Below are 19,130 nucleotides of genomic sequence, written 5' to 3' on the forward strand. Positions count from 1 at the left end.
GTTTCAGCCGTCGAAGCCTTGCTTTAGGTCTGTGTGAGGCAGGATGTGATGTATCCTTGTGATTCTGGGCTAACCAATAACCCTACATCAATATAAGCCTTAGCAATTTTGTTCCTCTGGGAGAGATTGGGGACTCAATCTCATATAGTTGCTTGTGAAGACCCTTGTTGTAATCAAATCCTTCTCATCGTGCAGAAAGGCCTTTTCTGGAGAGCAGATAAAGCAGAAATCATTGGTTTCAGGGAGTGGGGTGACCTGGAGAGAGCGGTTTGACACAGTGGTGTCATAACAAGAGGGTCAAGGTTTGGCTGGTTAGCATGATGCCCTTACTCCCGGCCGGTAAATACCAGAAGGTCATGTGGTTTTAAAAACTTACCACCATTTAAAGTGTCCCTATATTATACTATATTAAAGGTTCCTACTTTTGCTTTGAATGTCTTCTACAATAGGATTACATGCACTTTGGTTTTCTCATGATGTACTTTACAAATAATCTCCTTTCTAAAAGAGTTTGAAAATGGTTTGTTTGAAGATTCAGACTCTTTAAATCCCTCCTTTCTGAAGGCCTATTCTGATCTGATTGGTAAGTTGGCCCAGTCTGTTGTGATTGGTCTACCACTTACAGTGCATGTTGGAAACAAAACACCTATTACCATATCTGAATTTTAGCTCTGGAGACTTCCTCAGCACTTGATACACAGTGATATGAACAGATGGCATTGGGATTTTTTTTCCATATCAAATTCAATGCGAGTCCTTGTCCTTTGGAAGTGCCTGCACAGTGGATGCATAGCACTAAACACACCATCTTCTCAACATGTCAACAAAACAACAGACAAACTCTTTCAGTCTCAGCTACTGCTAAAGTATTCTAAGGGCAGGCAAAAGTAGACCTTAAGGAAAACCATAATCAAATAAAAACCATAGGCTGGCATTAGCAAGTATGTAACTGGAAGTGAATCTGGAATTGGATCATTTCTTTCTTTTAGGAGACAATAACTGTATTTGATCTTTTTTGACACACTGCCTGAAATGTAACATTTGAAAATGCATAATAGGGACAGTTTAACATTAGCAGACTGTTTCTACAAACATTTATGAAAGAATGGGTCCCTTTCAGAAGCTCAATGAATTCAAGCGTGTTAGTGTTGGTTATCACCTGTGCAATAAGTCCATTAATGAAATTTACTCACTAATAAATATTTCACAGTCAACTGTTAATGGTAATATAACAAAGTGGAAGCAACTGGGAACAACACCAACTCAGTCATCAAGTGATAGACCACGTAAAATCACAGAGCAGGGTCAGCGCATGCTGAGGCGCACAATGTGCAGGAGTCACCAACTTTTTTGCAGAGTCAATAGCTACAAACCTCCAAACTTTGTGTGGCCTCCAGATTAGCTCAAGAACAGTGCATAGAGAGCTTCATGTAATGGGTTTCCATGGCCAAGCAGTTGCACCCAAACCAAATGCAATTAAAACATCATTGCACTGGTGTAAAGCACACCACCACTGGACTCTAGAGCAGTGGAGACGTGTTCATTTGAGTGACGAATCATGCTTCTCTGACTGGCAATTCAATGGACGAGTCTGGGTTAGACAGTTGCCAGGAGAACAGTACTTACCTGACTGCATTGTGACAGGTGTAAAGTTTGGTGGATGGGGGATTATGGCGTGGGCTTGTTTGGCCCCTAACTGTGCGTTCACACTGCTGGTGGCGAGAGTGGCAAGGTGGCCGGAAGTCATTCATTTTTAATGGGAGCCGGGCGGCGAGCTCCGGCGAGAGAGGCGCGGCGCTTCTTGGACGATTTGGCTGCCAAGGAGAGTTGAAATCAGCTCAACTTTATGGTAATGAGCTAAGACACAGTTCGGCATCAACAGGCGGCAACCAATTGGAATGTAGAAGTGCTGCGCTTGAGAGAAATCCAGAGAACGCAGGCATATAAACTTTGGTTCCGACCACATTAGTTCCCAAGCAAAATGTAAGAGAAGTTGATAATTGCTGTGCAGGTTTCCCTATAATTTATGACGAGATCATTCATAGTGATGTGCAATTTGTTAAGAAGTCACGCAACACTATTTTATAGGCGCTAGAATGCTTGTTTTTCAGCGGGAATGCAATTCATTCTTGAGGTTAACTTATTCCCTACTTGTGGTCAGTCTACCCATCAACATGCTTTTTTGATTTGCGGCCTCTTTAAATACAGTTTAAAAAAAAGAATAAACATTCGATCTACGTCAGAGTGGCAGCGCGTCCACGAAGCAAATTTTGACGCTCTCGCCAGCGGCGGTGTGAATGCACGGTTAGTTCCAGTGAAAGGAAGTCATAAGGCTTCAGCATATCAAGACATTTTGGACAATTTCATGCTCCCAACTTTTCTGGGAACAGCTTGAGTATTGCCCCTTCCTGTTCCAACATGACTGCGCACCAGTGCACAAAGCAAGGTCCATGACATGGATGAGCAAGTTTAGTGGGGAGAAACTTGACCACCTTTGGGATGAATTAAAGCGGAGACTGCGAGCCAAGCCTTCTCATCCAACATCAGTGCCTGACCTTGCAAATGTGCTTCTATACGAATGGTCAAACATTTCAATAAACACAATCCTAAACCTTGTGTAAAGCCTTCACAGAAGAGTTGAAGCTGTTGCTGCAAAGAGTTGGCCTGTAAAGGGTTGCATGTAAAGGCAGGCGTATCAAAACTTTTGGCAATATAGTGTATATAGTATAACAAATTTTCTTTTAGCATTGCAGATTTCAATTCTGGAGGGTCAGCCGAGCACTGTTATTTATGTAATTTATATAGATTACTATTGTGGTATTTTTTTTATATTTTAAATTAAATTTTAGTTTTATATTTTCATTTTCAAAGCTTTAGTTATTTTGTTGTGTTTTTTTAATTGTTTTTATTATTAAGTTATATTTCAGTTAGTTCACAAATCAACATTTCTCATTTTCATTTTGTTTTGTTTAAGCTTTTCATCTAATATCTTTATTTGATTTTATTTAAATTAATGAAAACTATTTTTATTACTTTTAGTTAACAACACTGTAGCCGAGCACCTGCCATTGAGATAAATGGGAATGCAATTCAATTTCTCTGGGTATTACAGACCTTCTTAAACTCATAACCACAATGTCAAATAATTATATAGTATTATAATCAATACATGCCAAAGGTTTACATGTTTAAAGAAACTCAATTGTAAGTGAAATATTAAGACTGTTCTTTCGTAAATTCCTCAAGGAGCATATCCTGTCTTTGTCTACCCTAGGCAGACGAAAAGAGAGATTAATAAAGATGATTAATCAGACATGACGTTGAAGCCAGACTTCCTCAGGCATTCCCTTTATCAGAGTTTAAACCTTGAATCACACAACCTCCACTACTGCTATATTTCATTTAAAAGCACTTTCTTTTCGTTACATAAAATATTAAAATTGCGTAAATGGTTTTTAGTGTATTTAATCAACAATTTGTTCCTTTAAAAACGTGGTTTCAGGTAGTTATTCTGTGCATAGAAGGAATGGGGAATTTAGAGGCTTTGGTCTGTGATCTGGGGTGCGATTCTCAAACATTTGTCACATCAGCTGATTTGTGGGGCATCTTGGACCTATTCATCAGGCCCTGCTGTCACTGGGCAATTAATTTATGTCCCTCATCCACATACCCTGTCCCAGACCACATCAGTGGTGCTCGGCCTGTCAGTCTCACAACCTTCATGTCTATCACAGAGTTGTGTTTTCTAGAGTTACTGCACTAACTCTTTATGATATATCATTATTAGACATAAAACACAATATTTGCATTAGTTTAGTTTATTCACAATTTACAGTCAGTAAGATTTTTAAATGTTGTAAAGTTTTCCCATATCCCCATCAAAGCTGCATTAGACGTCAAATAATTAAATATCACAATTTAAAATAATGTGTTTTCAAATGTAATTTATTCCTGTAATGACAGCTGATTTTTTAACCGCCATTACTGTAACATTTCATCAATTTAAAGGGTTAGTTCATCCAAAAATGAAAATTCTGTCATTAATTACTTACCCTAATGTCATTCGACATCCATAAGACCTCCGTTCATCTTCGGAACACAAATAAAGATATTTATTCCTCTCTCAAGACCCATAAAAGACACTAAAGACGTCGTTACAAAGCCCATCTCACTACAGTGGCTCTACAATAATTTTTATGAAGCTACGAGAATAGTTTTTGTGCGTTTCCACATATCCACATAAAAAAAAAAAACGAAATTTTGAATCATATAGTGATGGGCCGATTTCGAACCGTTATGAATCAGCGTATCGATTCATGATTTGGATTTCCAATGTCAAGTGATTTTAGCAGTTTGACACGCAATCCGAATCATCACGCTGATTCATAACGGTTCGAAGCTTTGTTTTGAAATCGGCCCATCCCTACACAAGTCGTTATTTATTTTTATTTTTTTGAGCACAAAATCTATTCTCGTCTCTTCATAAAATTATTGTAGAGACGAGATGGACTTTGTAACAATGTCTTTAGTGCCTTTTATGGGTCTTGAGAGGAAATGACATTGGTGTCTTTGTGAGCCGCATCGTATTTCAACAAAAATATCTTAATTTATGTTCTGAAGATGAACGGAGGTCTTACGTGTGTTGAACGACATTAGGGTAAGTAATTAATGACATAATTTTTATTTTTTCGGTGAACTAACCATTTAATACATCTATTTTCAAAAGTTTTTAAACAATTCTTATTGAACCCAAGCCTTTGAACAATAGTGACTATTTTATTTATTATTTGATTCTCTTTTTATTTAAGTGTTTGTTGCTATGAGGTCTTAAATAATCTTTTGATGTAGGAATCTAAATAATGATCAAAGTATGTTTTGATACAAATTATCATCATCTTAATTAAGTTAAAATGTTACTATTGTTCAACAAAATTAAGATTCAGTTCTAGTCTTGGTTTATTGTTAGAATTACATCATCACACATTGATGATGTGTTCAGTGTTATCAAAAAGTCAATAAAAACACAGTGCAATAATTCGTATAATTAATTGAAGGCATGTGTCTGTGGCCAAATGATTAAAAATGAGTTTGTGAAATTAGGTACCATATGTATATTAATCTTCCAGTTCTGTACCATAATTCATTTTAGGTTTGAAATTTACAACCTGTTTTTCTGCTCTGGGTCAGTTGGGGTAATAACATTGAACGCTTTCATTGCCGCTCACAAATTCTCAATTAACACACGATCGTATGATGAATGCCCTAACATCCCTAGTTCAAACCATTGGACCGCTATCCGAGACACAATATTGGATTGCCCCTTTGGCTTTATGAGGCAGGACCTCATTAGCGACCGGTCTAACATGACCTTTATGTTGAAGTGTCTGTGATGCACACTTCTGTGGCGGTACTCTAATCAGCTGGGATTAATAGAGAGCAGCTTTGGAAATTAATGTTGTGGTCCAGTGCTGCTGATGGAGATGTCAGCTTTTCTAATGAGCACCGCTGCACTGTCTTTCCTCCTCTAACAGAGACCATACTTGGAATAGGATATAATCTACATCGATTTTTCAATGGCCACCTTCAACACTGGTCACTCTATCCCAAGTGTTAAGAGGAGAGAGCGTATTGATCGTGATAAGGCAGCAGCTTTTGGTCAGGGAGCAACTGCAGGAGAATCCAGTGGAAGGTCTGGCCCTCTTTGTCACATTAAGCCACTCAGTGTTGTCTATATCAGGGTATAAGTGTTATAATGTGGTGGAGGAAGAAATCAATGATAGTATGTGTGCGCAGGTGGTAAATCTCTTCTACTTTAAATGCAGACAGAGGGTGACCGATGATTCAGTAACATGAAGACTTAAAATAATATTTCAGCCAAATATGACCCTCATCTCTCTTGTGTTGTTATAAAACACATTTGTATTTTCTGCGGAACACTAAATTAGATGTTTTTGAAGAATCATTACATACAAGGACGAATATAATTTTTCTCCCCCCTTGGTGCATTAATTGATTTAATATAAAGTATTATATTAAGGCCTCAGAAAGGCCTTCATTGACACCAATGTCATTTCCTCTCTCAAGACCCATGAAAGGCACTAAAGACGTCGTTACAAAGCTAATCTCACTACAGTGACTACGATAATTTTATGAAGCGACGAGAATAGTTTGTGTGCGGCAAAAAAAAAGAAATAACAAATTATTTAGTGATGCGCCAATTTCAAAACAAAGCTTCAAATCATTATTGATCATTATTGATTATTTTATGGGTCTTGAGAGAGGAAATGACATTGGTGTCAATGAAGGCCTTTCTGAGCCATCGAATTTCAACAAAAATGTCTTAATTTGTGTTCCGAAGATGAACGGAGGTCTTACGGGTGAGTAATTAATGACAAAATTTTCATTTTTGGGTGAACTTACCCTTTAAATTGCAATTATGCACCCTATTTGCTACCACAATTTAATTTCTGGAATCAAAATTTAAAAATCAATTCTGAATGGTGAAAAATGATCATAGAAGTAGGAAGAATATGACACATACATTGTATAACATTATAAAAAATTAACATGTTAAGTTGTTGCTTTAAGGAGGTATTTATACTTGATTCTACTTATAAAATTATAATTATGTTGATGTAACCTAATTCAATCAGGTTTATAGCATAAAACAAGAGAATGCCGTTTTAACTTAATTGAGATACATTGACCCAATATACAATTTCCAGTAAAGCTCAGGATGGACACATTTGACAGATGCGCACTACGACTACACCAGACAGGGCAGTATAGTCATGATTAGTGTCAGCTGCAGGACATCTGCTCTGAAGCACAAAGAAGTAAAAATGTGTTTGTGTTTGGCTGCTTCTTGCTGATCTGCAAATTTTGCTCCAATGAGAAATGTTTATTTGAGGTTATTATACACACTATGTTCCATCAAAGGTGAAATAGCAATTGACATTATAAAACAATTTTTTTTATGGTTAATTCGTTAAAATGAGCTAAAATAACAATTTAACATTTTGCCACAGCTTTATTTATTTGTGTTCAATTCACTCAATATATTTTAATTAATTTGTGTTAAAACAACATGAATATTTTTTTTTTTTGACATTACTATTTGGGCTGCATTTCCCAAAAGCTTCGTAGGCCATTGCCACTAATGGTCTCTACGATTAACTTAGCTCACGATGCTTTTGAGAAATGCAATCCAGTGGATCTGTAGTTCCCAGCATGTTTGCAAGGAATTTAGGGATAAAGGGCCCTATCAGACCCAGCGCAATGCGATGCCAGGCGCGACGCAAGTGTTTCAGCCCAAGGCTGTTTTCATTTTCACGTCCAACGCCACATTGTTTAAATAGCAAATGCACTCTGGCCCATCTGTTCGCCCATGGGCGTGCTGGTCTGAAAACGAGGTGTGTTCAAATTCCGCCATGTAAATAGCGAATTCTTAAAACAGCGCCTTGAGTGTTATGTTATGTGTTTTTCAGTAAAGGGGACGATGTTGGTAGTTTATGTTAATGTTTAATGTTCAGTCATGTTGTAGTTGGACATTTGAGAAGTTTCTGTTATTGATTTTTTTCACTGTTATGGTACTTTTAATATCAATTTTAATAGTGTGAAATCCCCTAGTTACTATGAACCTTCCTTGTATGGCAAGAATTGTGTAAAGATTCTTCAGAAATGTTTATTTTTGTGTTTCATTGAAACCAGTATCTGATTTTGGAATTAAATGAATACCAGTAAATTAATTTTTCGTTAAAGTAGCCTCACAAAAAACCGAGTAAAACAGTCTTTGCTAGGAACAGCATCTAAGATCCAGTCTCCCTGTGAACATTCCTGGACGAAACAAACGAGAGAAACACATTTTGATCCAACAACGCAGAGTAGATAATTAATTTGATGTGAGGAAGCATCACAATCTGTCAGTTCTTCCACTGACAGCAGCGATGGGGATAAAATTATTCCACAAACAAAGCTGAATCTTTTGTCCCAAGAGCCTTTAGATGTTATGCATCTTTTGTAATTGCATTCCGCCGCTGTTTGTGCCTGAAACAAAACAAGATTTATGACAATTGCAGCCGATCAAACATGTATACAAGAAGGAAATTAATGGCCGTCTCCTCAAAGTTCATGGCTGATTGTCATTTGTGCTATGGCTCAGAGGTGTGCTGAATGTTAATGAAAAAGTTGATCTGAGAAACAGCGGCTCAGCAGTGCAGGGCAGACACAGACACATGAAAAATGCATGGAGCTCTGTGTGTACCTTCAACTTCACTCATCGGAATTCTGCTCCCATTCCAACTGGCCAACAAGCAAGAATATCAATTACATTAGCAATTTGGGTGGTAGCGAGCGAGCGGGTAACCGCTGAGCAGCTCTCGTGAGACACACACTCCGAATGCACGCAATGGCCATTATGAGCACCATACTCAGCAGTCACCTCAGGAAAACGTCCAACTTATTGTGTTAATAGAGACTGAAGTGTTTTCACCAAAGAATATGTTCATTAACACCGTGATTCATGTGGAGAATCAAACATCTCAGTGTGGGTTCACCTCAAATGAGTGCCAGTGTCTAGCTGAAAACCTGTTGCTATTAGCGTACTGCATAATTAACAGATTCGGTCTGTTTGTGTGTTTCAGGAAAACCCATATATGTGTAATAACGAATGCGACGCTGAAACCGAGGAGCTGGCCCACCCGCCCGAGCTCATGTTTGACTCTGAAGGACGAAACCCCACTACGTTCTGGCAGTCGACCTCCTGGAAGAAATATCCGAAGCCCCTTCAGGTCAACATCACACTGTCCTGGAACAAAACAATAGAACTCACAGATGACATTGTCCTTACCTTCGAGTCTGGCCGACCTGAGCAATTAGTCTTGGAGAAGTCTCTGGATTACGGTCGTACGTGGCAGCCGTATCAGTTTTACGCTGCTGACTGTTTGGATGCCTTTACTATGGAGCCAAAAGCAGTACATCAGCTGACCCAAAGCAGTATGCTAGAAATCATCTGCACCGAGGTCTATTCAACGGGGTATGTGTGGAAGTACGACAAAACTGTACGCTTTGAGATCAAAGATCGCTTCGCCCTTCTTGCTGGCCCAAGACTGCACAACATGGCTTCTCTGTATGGGCAGCTGGACACCACCAAGAACCTAAGGGATTTCTTCACCCTCACTGACCTTCGTATCAGACTTCTACGGCCTGCCACCGGAGCCACGATGGTGGATGAGAACAACCTCTCTAGATACTTCTACGCCATTTCTGACATCAAAGTGCAGGGCAGGTAAGTCCTAATTTAACAGAACACGCCTATCGTTGGGTTTCCATCTAAGTATTTTTGCTTAAAACTAAAAATATAATAATTTTTGTATGGGGAACACATTCACTATTAACTACGACTTTTACCTCAATACACTCCTTATTTACTGCTTATTAATAGTTAGTAAGGTAGTTTTGTAGCATGTAAGTTTAGGTATTAGGTAGGATAAAGGGATGTAGAATAAGAATAAGTTATTAATACGTGCTTTATACGTTCTAATAAAAAGCCAATATCCAAGCAATATGCATGCCAATAAGCAATAGTTAACCTCTTAACCCTCGCCCTGCCCTGAGAAATAAATAAAAAAATGACATACCCCAAATAAAAATGTCTGCAGCTCTTAAACCCTATGGTCTATATCCATAAATGTGGTCTTATTTTAAACTAGACACTTTAAATTATGTTACCCAAAACTCATAATAACTCAAAGTAGTATAGGGACAGATTAAAACAAGGGGAAATATGCATGTAAGTGACTCACGTTTTTATTTTTTTATTAATCCCTTATGGAAAAAAATATTAGATTTTAATTTTAATGCCCTAAAATAACCAAAATATAAAACTGAATGTCTGATCATGCTTTGATTAAAATTTGAGGACGATTCTCTCAAAAATGTAGCTTCTGTAAGCTTTTATGTCAAAAAAGACTGGGCGTCCTTTCAATAAAGTCCAATTATATTAGAACATTTGTGTAATAGTAAAGAGTATTTTTTATTCAAATAAATCTGCAATAAACTGCTAATTATAATGCATTTGCAGTCCCTGATAACTAAAACAACTATTTACAGAATTTACAAGTGTAAAAAAACTCATTTAGTTGATAAAAACAGTCTCTAATTTAGTCTGCGCGTTGTGTGTAAGTGTGTGCGCTCACACTGGCAGGCGCTGGATACGATGAATGAAAACTGTGAAAACTGGATTTTTAGTTTTTTCCCCTTATTTTTTCGTTGTTTTGGATTAAAAGTGGGATGCATTTTGAAGAGTGGACTCTTACACAGACATGTATGCTGTTGTTTTGTGGATTCGTCCGATCTGATCTGAACGTCAGGAGATGAAAGATGAGTACCGCGTTCATTATGCTAATGTTTAAATAGCCACTGCTTTAGCATTTAATTTAACCCTTTCCTCTCTGGTGTATTTATTGCAAAAACGAGTTCAGAACATGAATCTTGAGTGTTTTAGGTTTCAAATGATGCATAGTTTGATATAGTTGATTGAACAGTTTGTATAAAACAAAAGTAATTATAAGTAGAGACACGCCCACTTGCGTCAGACGCCCCGCCCACGATCCGGTGCGGATTAAGAAGTTAATAACTGAACCTTAAAATAAAGTGTTACCTAATTTTTTTAACCTAATATAAAGTGGGTTCAAAAATGTATATACTGGTAATAATTTGTTTCAAAGGTTACTTTTGAAAGGTAATAGGTTACAGATTACAAGTTACCTTATTTAATGCATTAGTGTAACTATTAAAATGAATTTATTAAAGTAATGTAACTGATTACATTTTATTACTTTTTGATTACTTTTCTAATTTCCAGCACTGAAGCACCTTTTTATGACTTGTCATGGTGGCAACAAGTTGTAGCCTAAAGCTTTCAGCGGTAATGTGGTTTGATGTAATTGGCAGAAGTGGTGCTCTGCAAATTCAAACAAGAGAGCCAATCAAAAGCATCAGAATAGCATCATTTTACTAAACAGCCTTTAAATACAGGAGGCACACAGGAAGCAACAAATTATTATTATTCAACATATCCTAACATAACACGTAACATAATAGCTTTTTACAGAAAATATTCAGATGTAACCCCCCTTTGAAATCATTAAAATCTTCAAGTAACTAATTTAATGACATCTCAATAACTGTAAATGATTACAGTTATATTTATTTTGTAATTTAAATTAGGGTATATAGTTACTCACCAACACTGTATAGCCGTGTACTTGCGATGCACAGCGACCCCCGTAAAACATTAGTCATGATAAAAAATCACGTTTGCTTTTATCAACACTCGGTTTAGGGTCGGGTTTAGTGAAGAAGTGAACTATCCTGATTCATACAGAGAGCGTAATAAAATGTTGCCAAATTCACATTCATCCATTTCGGATAAAAGTGACTGTGCTTTTAGTACCAATCACAGTTCATTTCAACACAAGTGTTGAAAATCATGCAAGGAGGAACATAATATAAATTCACAGAAAAGGCACGTTTTTTCATTGAGCCCTGGTTGCATAAATTACAGCGGAAACTCATTTACAGAATAAAGACTCAATTGCAGAAACTCATTAACACAATAAAGACACAAACATGACTTCCTAGATGTAAACATGATTTGTTCGCCTCCAGTGGCCAAGAAATTAACTGTTACTTTAGGGACAAGATTTATAAAATGAGCCCAGCACAGAATCTGGCACCTCCAGTGGCCAAGAAACAAACTGCATATTGATAATGCCAAAAGGTCACTGTGGTTACTTCAGGGCCAGGATTTATAAAATAAACCATGCACATAATAGGCCAAATTTGTTTTTGTAATCCTAAAAGCTCTGCTGTTTGCGCGCACGCTTTCAGGATGAAGTTGTATGCATGTAGCCCTGGCTCTTTTGCAGAGCTCCACATTGTGGCAAATGACAGAATAAGGATAATGAGTGACCACTCTCATTCTGCTCTAAAATTAGAAGTCAAGCTGAATGAGGGACATTGCAATGGGCAATAAAGAATAAAATGGACCTCAAAGGTCTCATTCAGCTTGCATAAAAAGAGCAAAAAGTGCAGCTTGACTTCACAATGCCTTCACAAGTCAAATGACGGCACAATAGAAACACAAACACAGCAGCTGCTCTCCAAATTGGGCCGGAATGGCTCATAAGCAGTTGGTTTATGTGAGAATAACTTGGTTCATAATGACACGTTTGATAGGTCCCTAGTGAATCTAAATGCACAACTCTAAATTAGGATTCAAAGGACTGCAGTGGTAGATTAGGGCAATTACGGAGTGAGCTAATTGGAAAGAGACTAATCTACTAATTAAGACCATTTACTGCTGATTAAATAATAACCACTGGGGACACATCTCCATGCAACTGTGCCTGTTGGGCGACATTAATATGACTTTGCATCTGTAATGATTACTGAAGGGTATTTTATGTAGATGGTGGCACATGGTTTTTGATCCTTCATATTGCACACCTTTACAATTTAGAGAACACTAGACTGACGCATTTTCATTCGAAGATCCGTTGCACAATATTTCAAACTCATTTTATAGTTCAAAGGAAGTCATATACATGCACACCACAGTAGACAACACTCCTCCTGCCTCAAGAATTGTTTGCTTATTGAGTTGAATGAGCCGACAAATCTTAAGTTAGGCTTGGGAAATCATGCACATGGCCCATCATTGAGGCATAAATGAACAAAACAAGAAAATGTTTGACATTTGGCAAATAGTTTTACCTGATGCAGACAGCTTCACTGAAGTGTAAACAATACAATGTTAAAATGTAAAAGTGGAATTTTAGACTTTTTATGTTTCACCCAAAACATCATTTATAAATCCTCACATCTGCATGTCTAAATTGCCTTTGTCAATAACAGAATTCTGCACAACAGAATATATATATATAAAAAGGGTGATCGATCGTCAGCTTTGAAGACCGTTGAGGAAAAAAACAACATAGATCTAAAGTGAGTTTGTCAGCACCCTTCACGTTCATGTGTGAACTTAACATAAAGTAAAGAGGAGATAAGTGGCTGCTCTATGTCTTAATAAAGGCATGTGGGGCTGTTGTTGTTTGTCTTTGATGTATTGAGAGGCTGTGAGAAGAGGGAGGTATGGAGGGTGCAGTGATTGATGTTGGGACGAATCTCCATCTATAGTCTCCTTATGAACTATGGCTTACAAAGTCTAGCCCAAATTATCCTCACAGGAAGTCTTGGGTTCATTAAAAGCTATATACTTCAAAAAATACTGCTTTCTGTTTCACTCAATAAGACCATAAATGCAATCCATCAATTAAAATTTACTGGCAAACCGATTCTGTGATAAAAGAGTGAAATTCTTTGATCTTCTCTTTTAACAATGCAAGAAGAAAGTCTTTTGACTTATTTCAAAAATGACTCTAACATAAAGCAACATAACTTCTTTAGGTAATGATAAGGAAGGAAAAGTGATGAATGTTTCAGCAAACAACTTTTGTTTATGGTTAAATAACTGTTCAATCTGAGGCTTCTGCTTCTTTGCAGTCAACATATTTTGCCATTTATTAGTTCCTGAGGCAAATCAGAGGGGAATACAGGTACATCCAATATCTTCTCCAGCCTGTGGGTTTTCAATTCAATTTAGTTGTATTTCCCAGAAACTTCTGACCAGAGAAGAATATTTCAGAGGTTTTTTGACCAGGATTTTGTAGTTATTCACGTGGATGGGGTTAGGAGTTTTGAAGCAATGCCTCCGAACGAAGTACTCAGAAGAGCGAGGGGTGGAAATACATACATAAACAAACAAGTGCCGTTATGATTCAGAATAGGGGGGTATTCCAGAAAGCAGGTTATGTGACATACCTGCACTGTAAAAAAAATCAGGTCTCCAATTGAACATTTTCTAGTGACTGATCACATCTAAATTTTTCAGTTGGCCGAATTAATTTCAGTGAATTAAATGGCATCAATTCACAAAATTTCAATTCAGCCAACTGAAAAATTTAGATTTGATCAGTCGCTAGAAAATTTTCAATTGGAGACCTGATTTTTAAAAAAATTTACAGTGTGGGTATGTTTAAAGGTGCACTATGCAACTTTCCGTCCACTAGAGGGCGCCTATTCAAAACAAAGGTGTAGTTTGATGACGCCAAGTTTGAGCGCTGGTGGAAAATAGGACTCGGGCAGAAATCACGTTAATGAATGCGGTTATTAACGTTACTTTAGTATGAAGCAGAGCAGGTCCGAGTGTTGTGGAGCTGAGCGCGGCTGCTGGAGCGATTGTTACACAAACAACCGCCTTGCGAGAAATGGGACTTTTATTATGACGGGACGGAACACAGTCACCGGGCGCCCGCACTATTTCCGCTTTTCCGGTCATTGGTATGAGGTGATGCAGCTCTTTTTTATCATATTAACATAATTTTAAACACACTTAAATCTATCTATGACGTTACTCTGTGTGTTCGCTCAGCGGCTGCCGTGACACTTGTTGCACACTGCTAAGAGTAAAGTGTTTCTGCCAAATAAAACCAGAAACCGAGGGTAACGCAGATATGACACAATTGACAGGCTCCTTGGTTAAAATAGCAATTTTCTCACAATTTACAAATAGTTGGAAACATTTGGGATATTGTAAGAACTCAACTGAACAAAATATATAACACTGGTCTAGTGTCTTTTGGATATTTTACTGCAAAAATACTACATAGTGACCCTTTAAGGGCAAGTAAGCGAATAACCTTAAATTTCAGTTTCAAAAATAGAGGTAACTTTCAGGATAAGTAGTCATAGTTAACCGGGAACTTACTTTAAGTTGTCTGAAATGAACCCCAGATTTCTTTTTTTTTTTGAACCAGCATACCTCCAGTAAGCAAGGTTTGGGTTAATCAACTGAGAGTTCAAAGTATATGTAACAGTAAGTTAACCTTGCTTTCTATAATACCCCCAAGGTCCTTCTCAAATAATTAGCATATGTGATAAATGTTCATTATTTTCCATTATGTAATGATACAAATTTTACTTTCATATATTTTAGATTCATTGCACACCAACTGAAATATTTCAGGTCTTGTATTGTTTTAATACTGATGATTTTGGCATATAGCTCATGAAAACCCAAAATTCCTATTTCAAAAAATATGCATATCATGCAAAGGTTCTTTAAACGAGCTATTAACCTAATCATCTGAATCAACTAATTAACTCTAAACACCTGCAAAAGATTCCTGAGGCTTTTAAAAACTCCCACCATGGTTCATTACTCAAAACCGCAATCCATCATTGACACCCTCAAGCGAGAGGGTAAGACACAGAAATACATTTCTGAATGAATCGGCTGTTCCCAGAGTGCTGTATCAAGGCACCTCAGTGGGAAGTCTGTGGAAAAAGTGTGGCAAAAAACGCTGCACAACGAGAAGAGGTGACCGGACCCAGAGGAAGATTGTGAAGAAGGACCAATTCCAGACCTTGGGGAACCTGCGGAAGCAGTGGACTGAGTCTGGAGTAGAAACATCCAGAGCCACCGTGCACAGGCATGTGCAGGAAATGGGCTACAGGTGCCGCATTCCCCAGGTCAAGTCACTTTGGGATACAGAGAAGAAGCACTGGACTGTTGCTCAGTCAAGTACCCACAGTCAGTGATGGTCTGGGGTGCCATGTCAGCTGCTGGTGTTGGTCCACTGTGTTTTATCAAGGGATCACTTCATGCTTCCATCTGCTGAAAAGCTTTATGGAGATGAAGATTTCGTTTTTCAGCCCGACCTGGCACCTGCTCACAGTGCCAAAACCACTGGTAAATGCTTTACTGACCATGGTATTACTGTGCTCAATTGGCCTGCCAACTCTCCTGACCTGAACCCCATAGAGAATCTGTAAGATAATTGTGAAGAGAAAGTTGAGAGACGCAAGACCCAACACTCTGGATGAGCTTAAGGCCGCTATCGAAGCATCCTGGGTAGGGCTGCAACGATTCATCGAGTAACTCGAGTTAATCGAATCAAAAAAATCCTCGAGGCAAAATCATCTGCCTCGACGCTTCGCTTAGTCCATTTAACTACACACAGATATTGCAGAAATACATTTTTTGTGTAAGGACTCGGAGTATGAGCGGATTGCGGTTATATCCGCGGTTCAGGTGCGTAAACATCCCAAACATTGCAGGTGGATGAGAGAAATCGTTAATATGTTGATTTTAATAAAGACGCGGAACTCTCATATCACGCTAAAACGCAATGAATGCGTGTCGTTCTTTAACTTTCGTTTTCAGCTCATGTCGAGATCCAAAGACCGCAATGCGAGAGAGAGAGAGAGCGGGTGGGCATCAGCACTGGTAATATCATTTAATATCGCTGTTTTTAAATGAAGAAAACTGTGTGTTGAGCTTCAGGATGCGACGCTGAACATTTAAGTTTCATTTGCGGCAGTTCACGCGTCAGCTGAGGAGATACGAGCAACTCCAAACACATGAACGCGATGGAGTTTGCAGCTTTGCACATGGATCACCGTCATTGTGATGTGTGTGAAATGAGACTTTATATATCCTACTTGATAATATCTTCGAAATGCACCATTAGATGTTCTCAATACTAGGCGCAACAAATATCAGAACAAGCTGTAACGCGCGCGCGCGTGTGCGTGTTGTGTGTGTGTGTGTGTGTGTGTGTGTGTGTGTGAGATTAGCAGCGCTCGTGCTTTCAGAGCTCAGAGCTGCGTGATTTCATTGATTTGTGTAATTTAAATATCACACTTTAATCATATTTATAGCTACTAACTTAAAGCAAGCTGTGTTACAATGATGAATGATTAGCTCAAAAGATCAGCATGTGTGATGTACTTTAACTGAATTAAACATATCTCGCGTTTGATCACGTTCTAGCGGTTATTCCTCCGTGTGATGTATAGGTTGTCGACCCTGGTTTATGTAAATGTAATTTTGCCAAAATAATTTTTTTTGTTTTGTTTAGCAACCTACTTCAGTGTAGCTAATATGTGACGATAGCATTGCGCTTAACACGGAGGATTTGAAGTTGTGACGATCGGGTGCGGGTGGATGGTTTGCTTCTAACAGCTGATTCGGTGACGATAGAGCTGATCCGCACATCTCTTGCTCCAAGTTAACCTGTCCAATATGTTTTGCTTCAGTAAAGGAGTAAATAAGACCGTAAATGCTTATGTCATGCCTGAGCTGAAGCTGATACATGAAAGTTAAGTTGCACAACATAAATACAATGTTTAGTTATTTATAGAATATTTATAGAATATTAGAATATTTATATTATATAGAATTTATAGAATATTTATATTATTTATATTGGCATTACTATTATTTATATTACTACTATTTAGATTTATTGGTTGTAGGTTTAGTTTTAGATTGAACTATGTTTACCTTTTTAAAGTCATTTGAAATAGATTTTTATTTAATATAATATGGCAATTGTATGCATTAAAATTTAGTTTCACAGTTATTAATGTATGCAATTTCAGCAATAAAACTTAATTTTTCTAAAAAGAAGACAAATTAGATGTTAATTTTAAGATACCCCTCTTATTGTCTCTTATTGCTCTTTAATAAAGAAAAAGTAATTATTATCCGATTAATCGATTAATCGATCGATTAAGTGGTAGATTAATCGATTACAAAAAGAATCGATAGCTGCAGCCCTAATCCTGGGCCTCCATAACACCTCAGCAGTGCCACAGGCTGATCGCCTCCATGCTACGCAGCACTGAAGCAGTCATTTCTGCTAAAGGATTCCTGACCAAGTATTGAGTGCATAACTGAACATAATTATCTGAAGGTTGACATTTTTTGTATTAAAAACACTTTTCTTTTATTGGTCGGATGAAATATGCTAATTTTTTGAGATAGGAATTTGGGGTTTTCATGAGCTGTATGCCAAAAGCATCAGTATTAAAACAATAAAAGACCTGAAATATTTCAGTTGGTGTGCAATGAATCTAAAATATATGAAAGGTTAATTTTTATCATTACATTATGGAAAAGAATGAACTTTTATCACATATGCTAATTTTTTGAGAAGGACCTGTATCTGCAGCTCCATAGTAATAATAGGCTATAAATAAAAAAAATGCAGTCATGCACTTCAAACATTTTTAAAAATAAGATTGAGTCTGTTAATCTGTACAAGACCCTGGGAATGAAAAATAAGCCAATTAAACCCGGAAAGCATGTTTGGTTGAGATTATGAAATCATCGAGTTGTTCTCCAGTTTTTCCTAGGGGGAAAAAAATGGACATGCACACATTTATTAACCTGTCTGAATAAAAGTACAGGTGTATGCAAAGTTAAATTAGGAAAATGGACAAAAATATGCATGTTTAAACTCTTTGTGACCTTTATTTGATTAAAGAGTATATTTAGCATGTTTTTTAGGCTTTTACACTGTCAAATTTTTAAACTTAATCATGTAAAATTGTGCATGAAAGCACATTATTTATTAAATTGATTGTTTACCTATGAAAGAAAATTATACAATTATAGACTCACCCTCATGTTGTTTCAAAGCTTTGAGAGAGACTTCTAAAAGGATGCAGAAGTACCATAACAGTGGTTCATACAAATGTTCTATACTCATTGCAAGTTGTACGATGTATTACTTCAGAAGACGTTAAATATAGTGCATGAGTTTTACAGTTGTGCTCAAAACTTTACATACCCTGCAAAAATGTTAATAATATTAACAAATTAAGAGGGTGTCACACTTATGCTTATGCTGCATCCGAGATCACATATACTTCCCTACTATATAGGTCAATAACAGTATATGACAAGAGCAAGAGTAGTATTCACAATAGGGGAGAGCGGGGTTAGTGGTTTAAGCATGGTTTAAATATGCCAGGATGACGAAACTTGTATTTACTAGTTGTAATATCCACATTATTTAGAGAAAAAACTGTGCCAATATTTTAATCTTTGGAAGATATCACTGAACATTTATTTAACCATAGCAAAAGTACATTTCTTAAGTATATTTTCATACTGTTTTTTTTTTTTTAATTAAAAGGGAAATATGATATTATTTTAATCTTATATTTCTTATTTAACAGTTGAGAAAGTTATGCTTTAAACCTGCAGAAGACACGAC

The 19,130-nt window shown here is 37.3% G+C and overlaps 1 protein-coding gene across 1 annotated transcript in view; it reads left to right on the top strand.

The window, feature by feature from the left end:
* The window catches only part of LOC137090176 (netrin-G1), a 105,713-nt gene that overhangs the window by 51,741 nt on the left and 34,842 nt on the right, over positions 1-19,130 (top strand). The window contains exon 3 of the mRNA XM_067453971.1: positions 8,643-9,286. Coding sequence (XP_067310072.1) covers positions 8,643-9,286 — 644 coding nt within the window. The remainder of the gene's footprint in view (positions 1-8,642; positions 9,287-19,130) is intronic.

This window comes from Pseudorasbora parva, chromosome 9, assembly GCF_024679245.1.
Source record: "Pseudorasbora parva isolate DD20220531a chromosome 9, ASM2467924v1, whole genome shotgun sequence".
Classification (NCBI taxonomy): domain Eukaryota; kingdom Metazoa; phylum Chordata; class Actinopteri; order Cypriniformes; family Gobionidae; genus Pseudorasbora; species Pseudorasbora parva.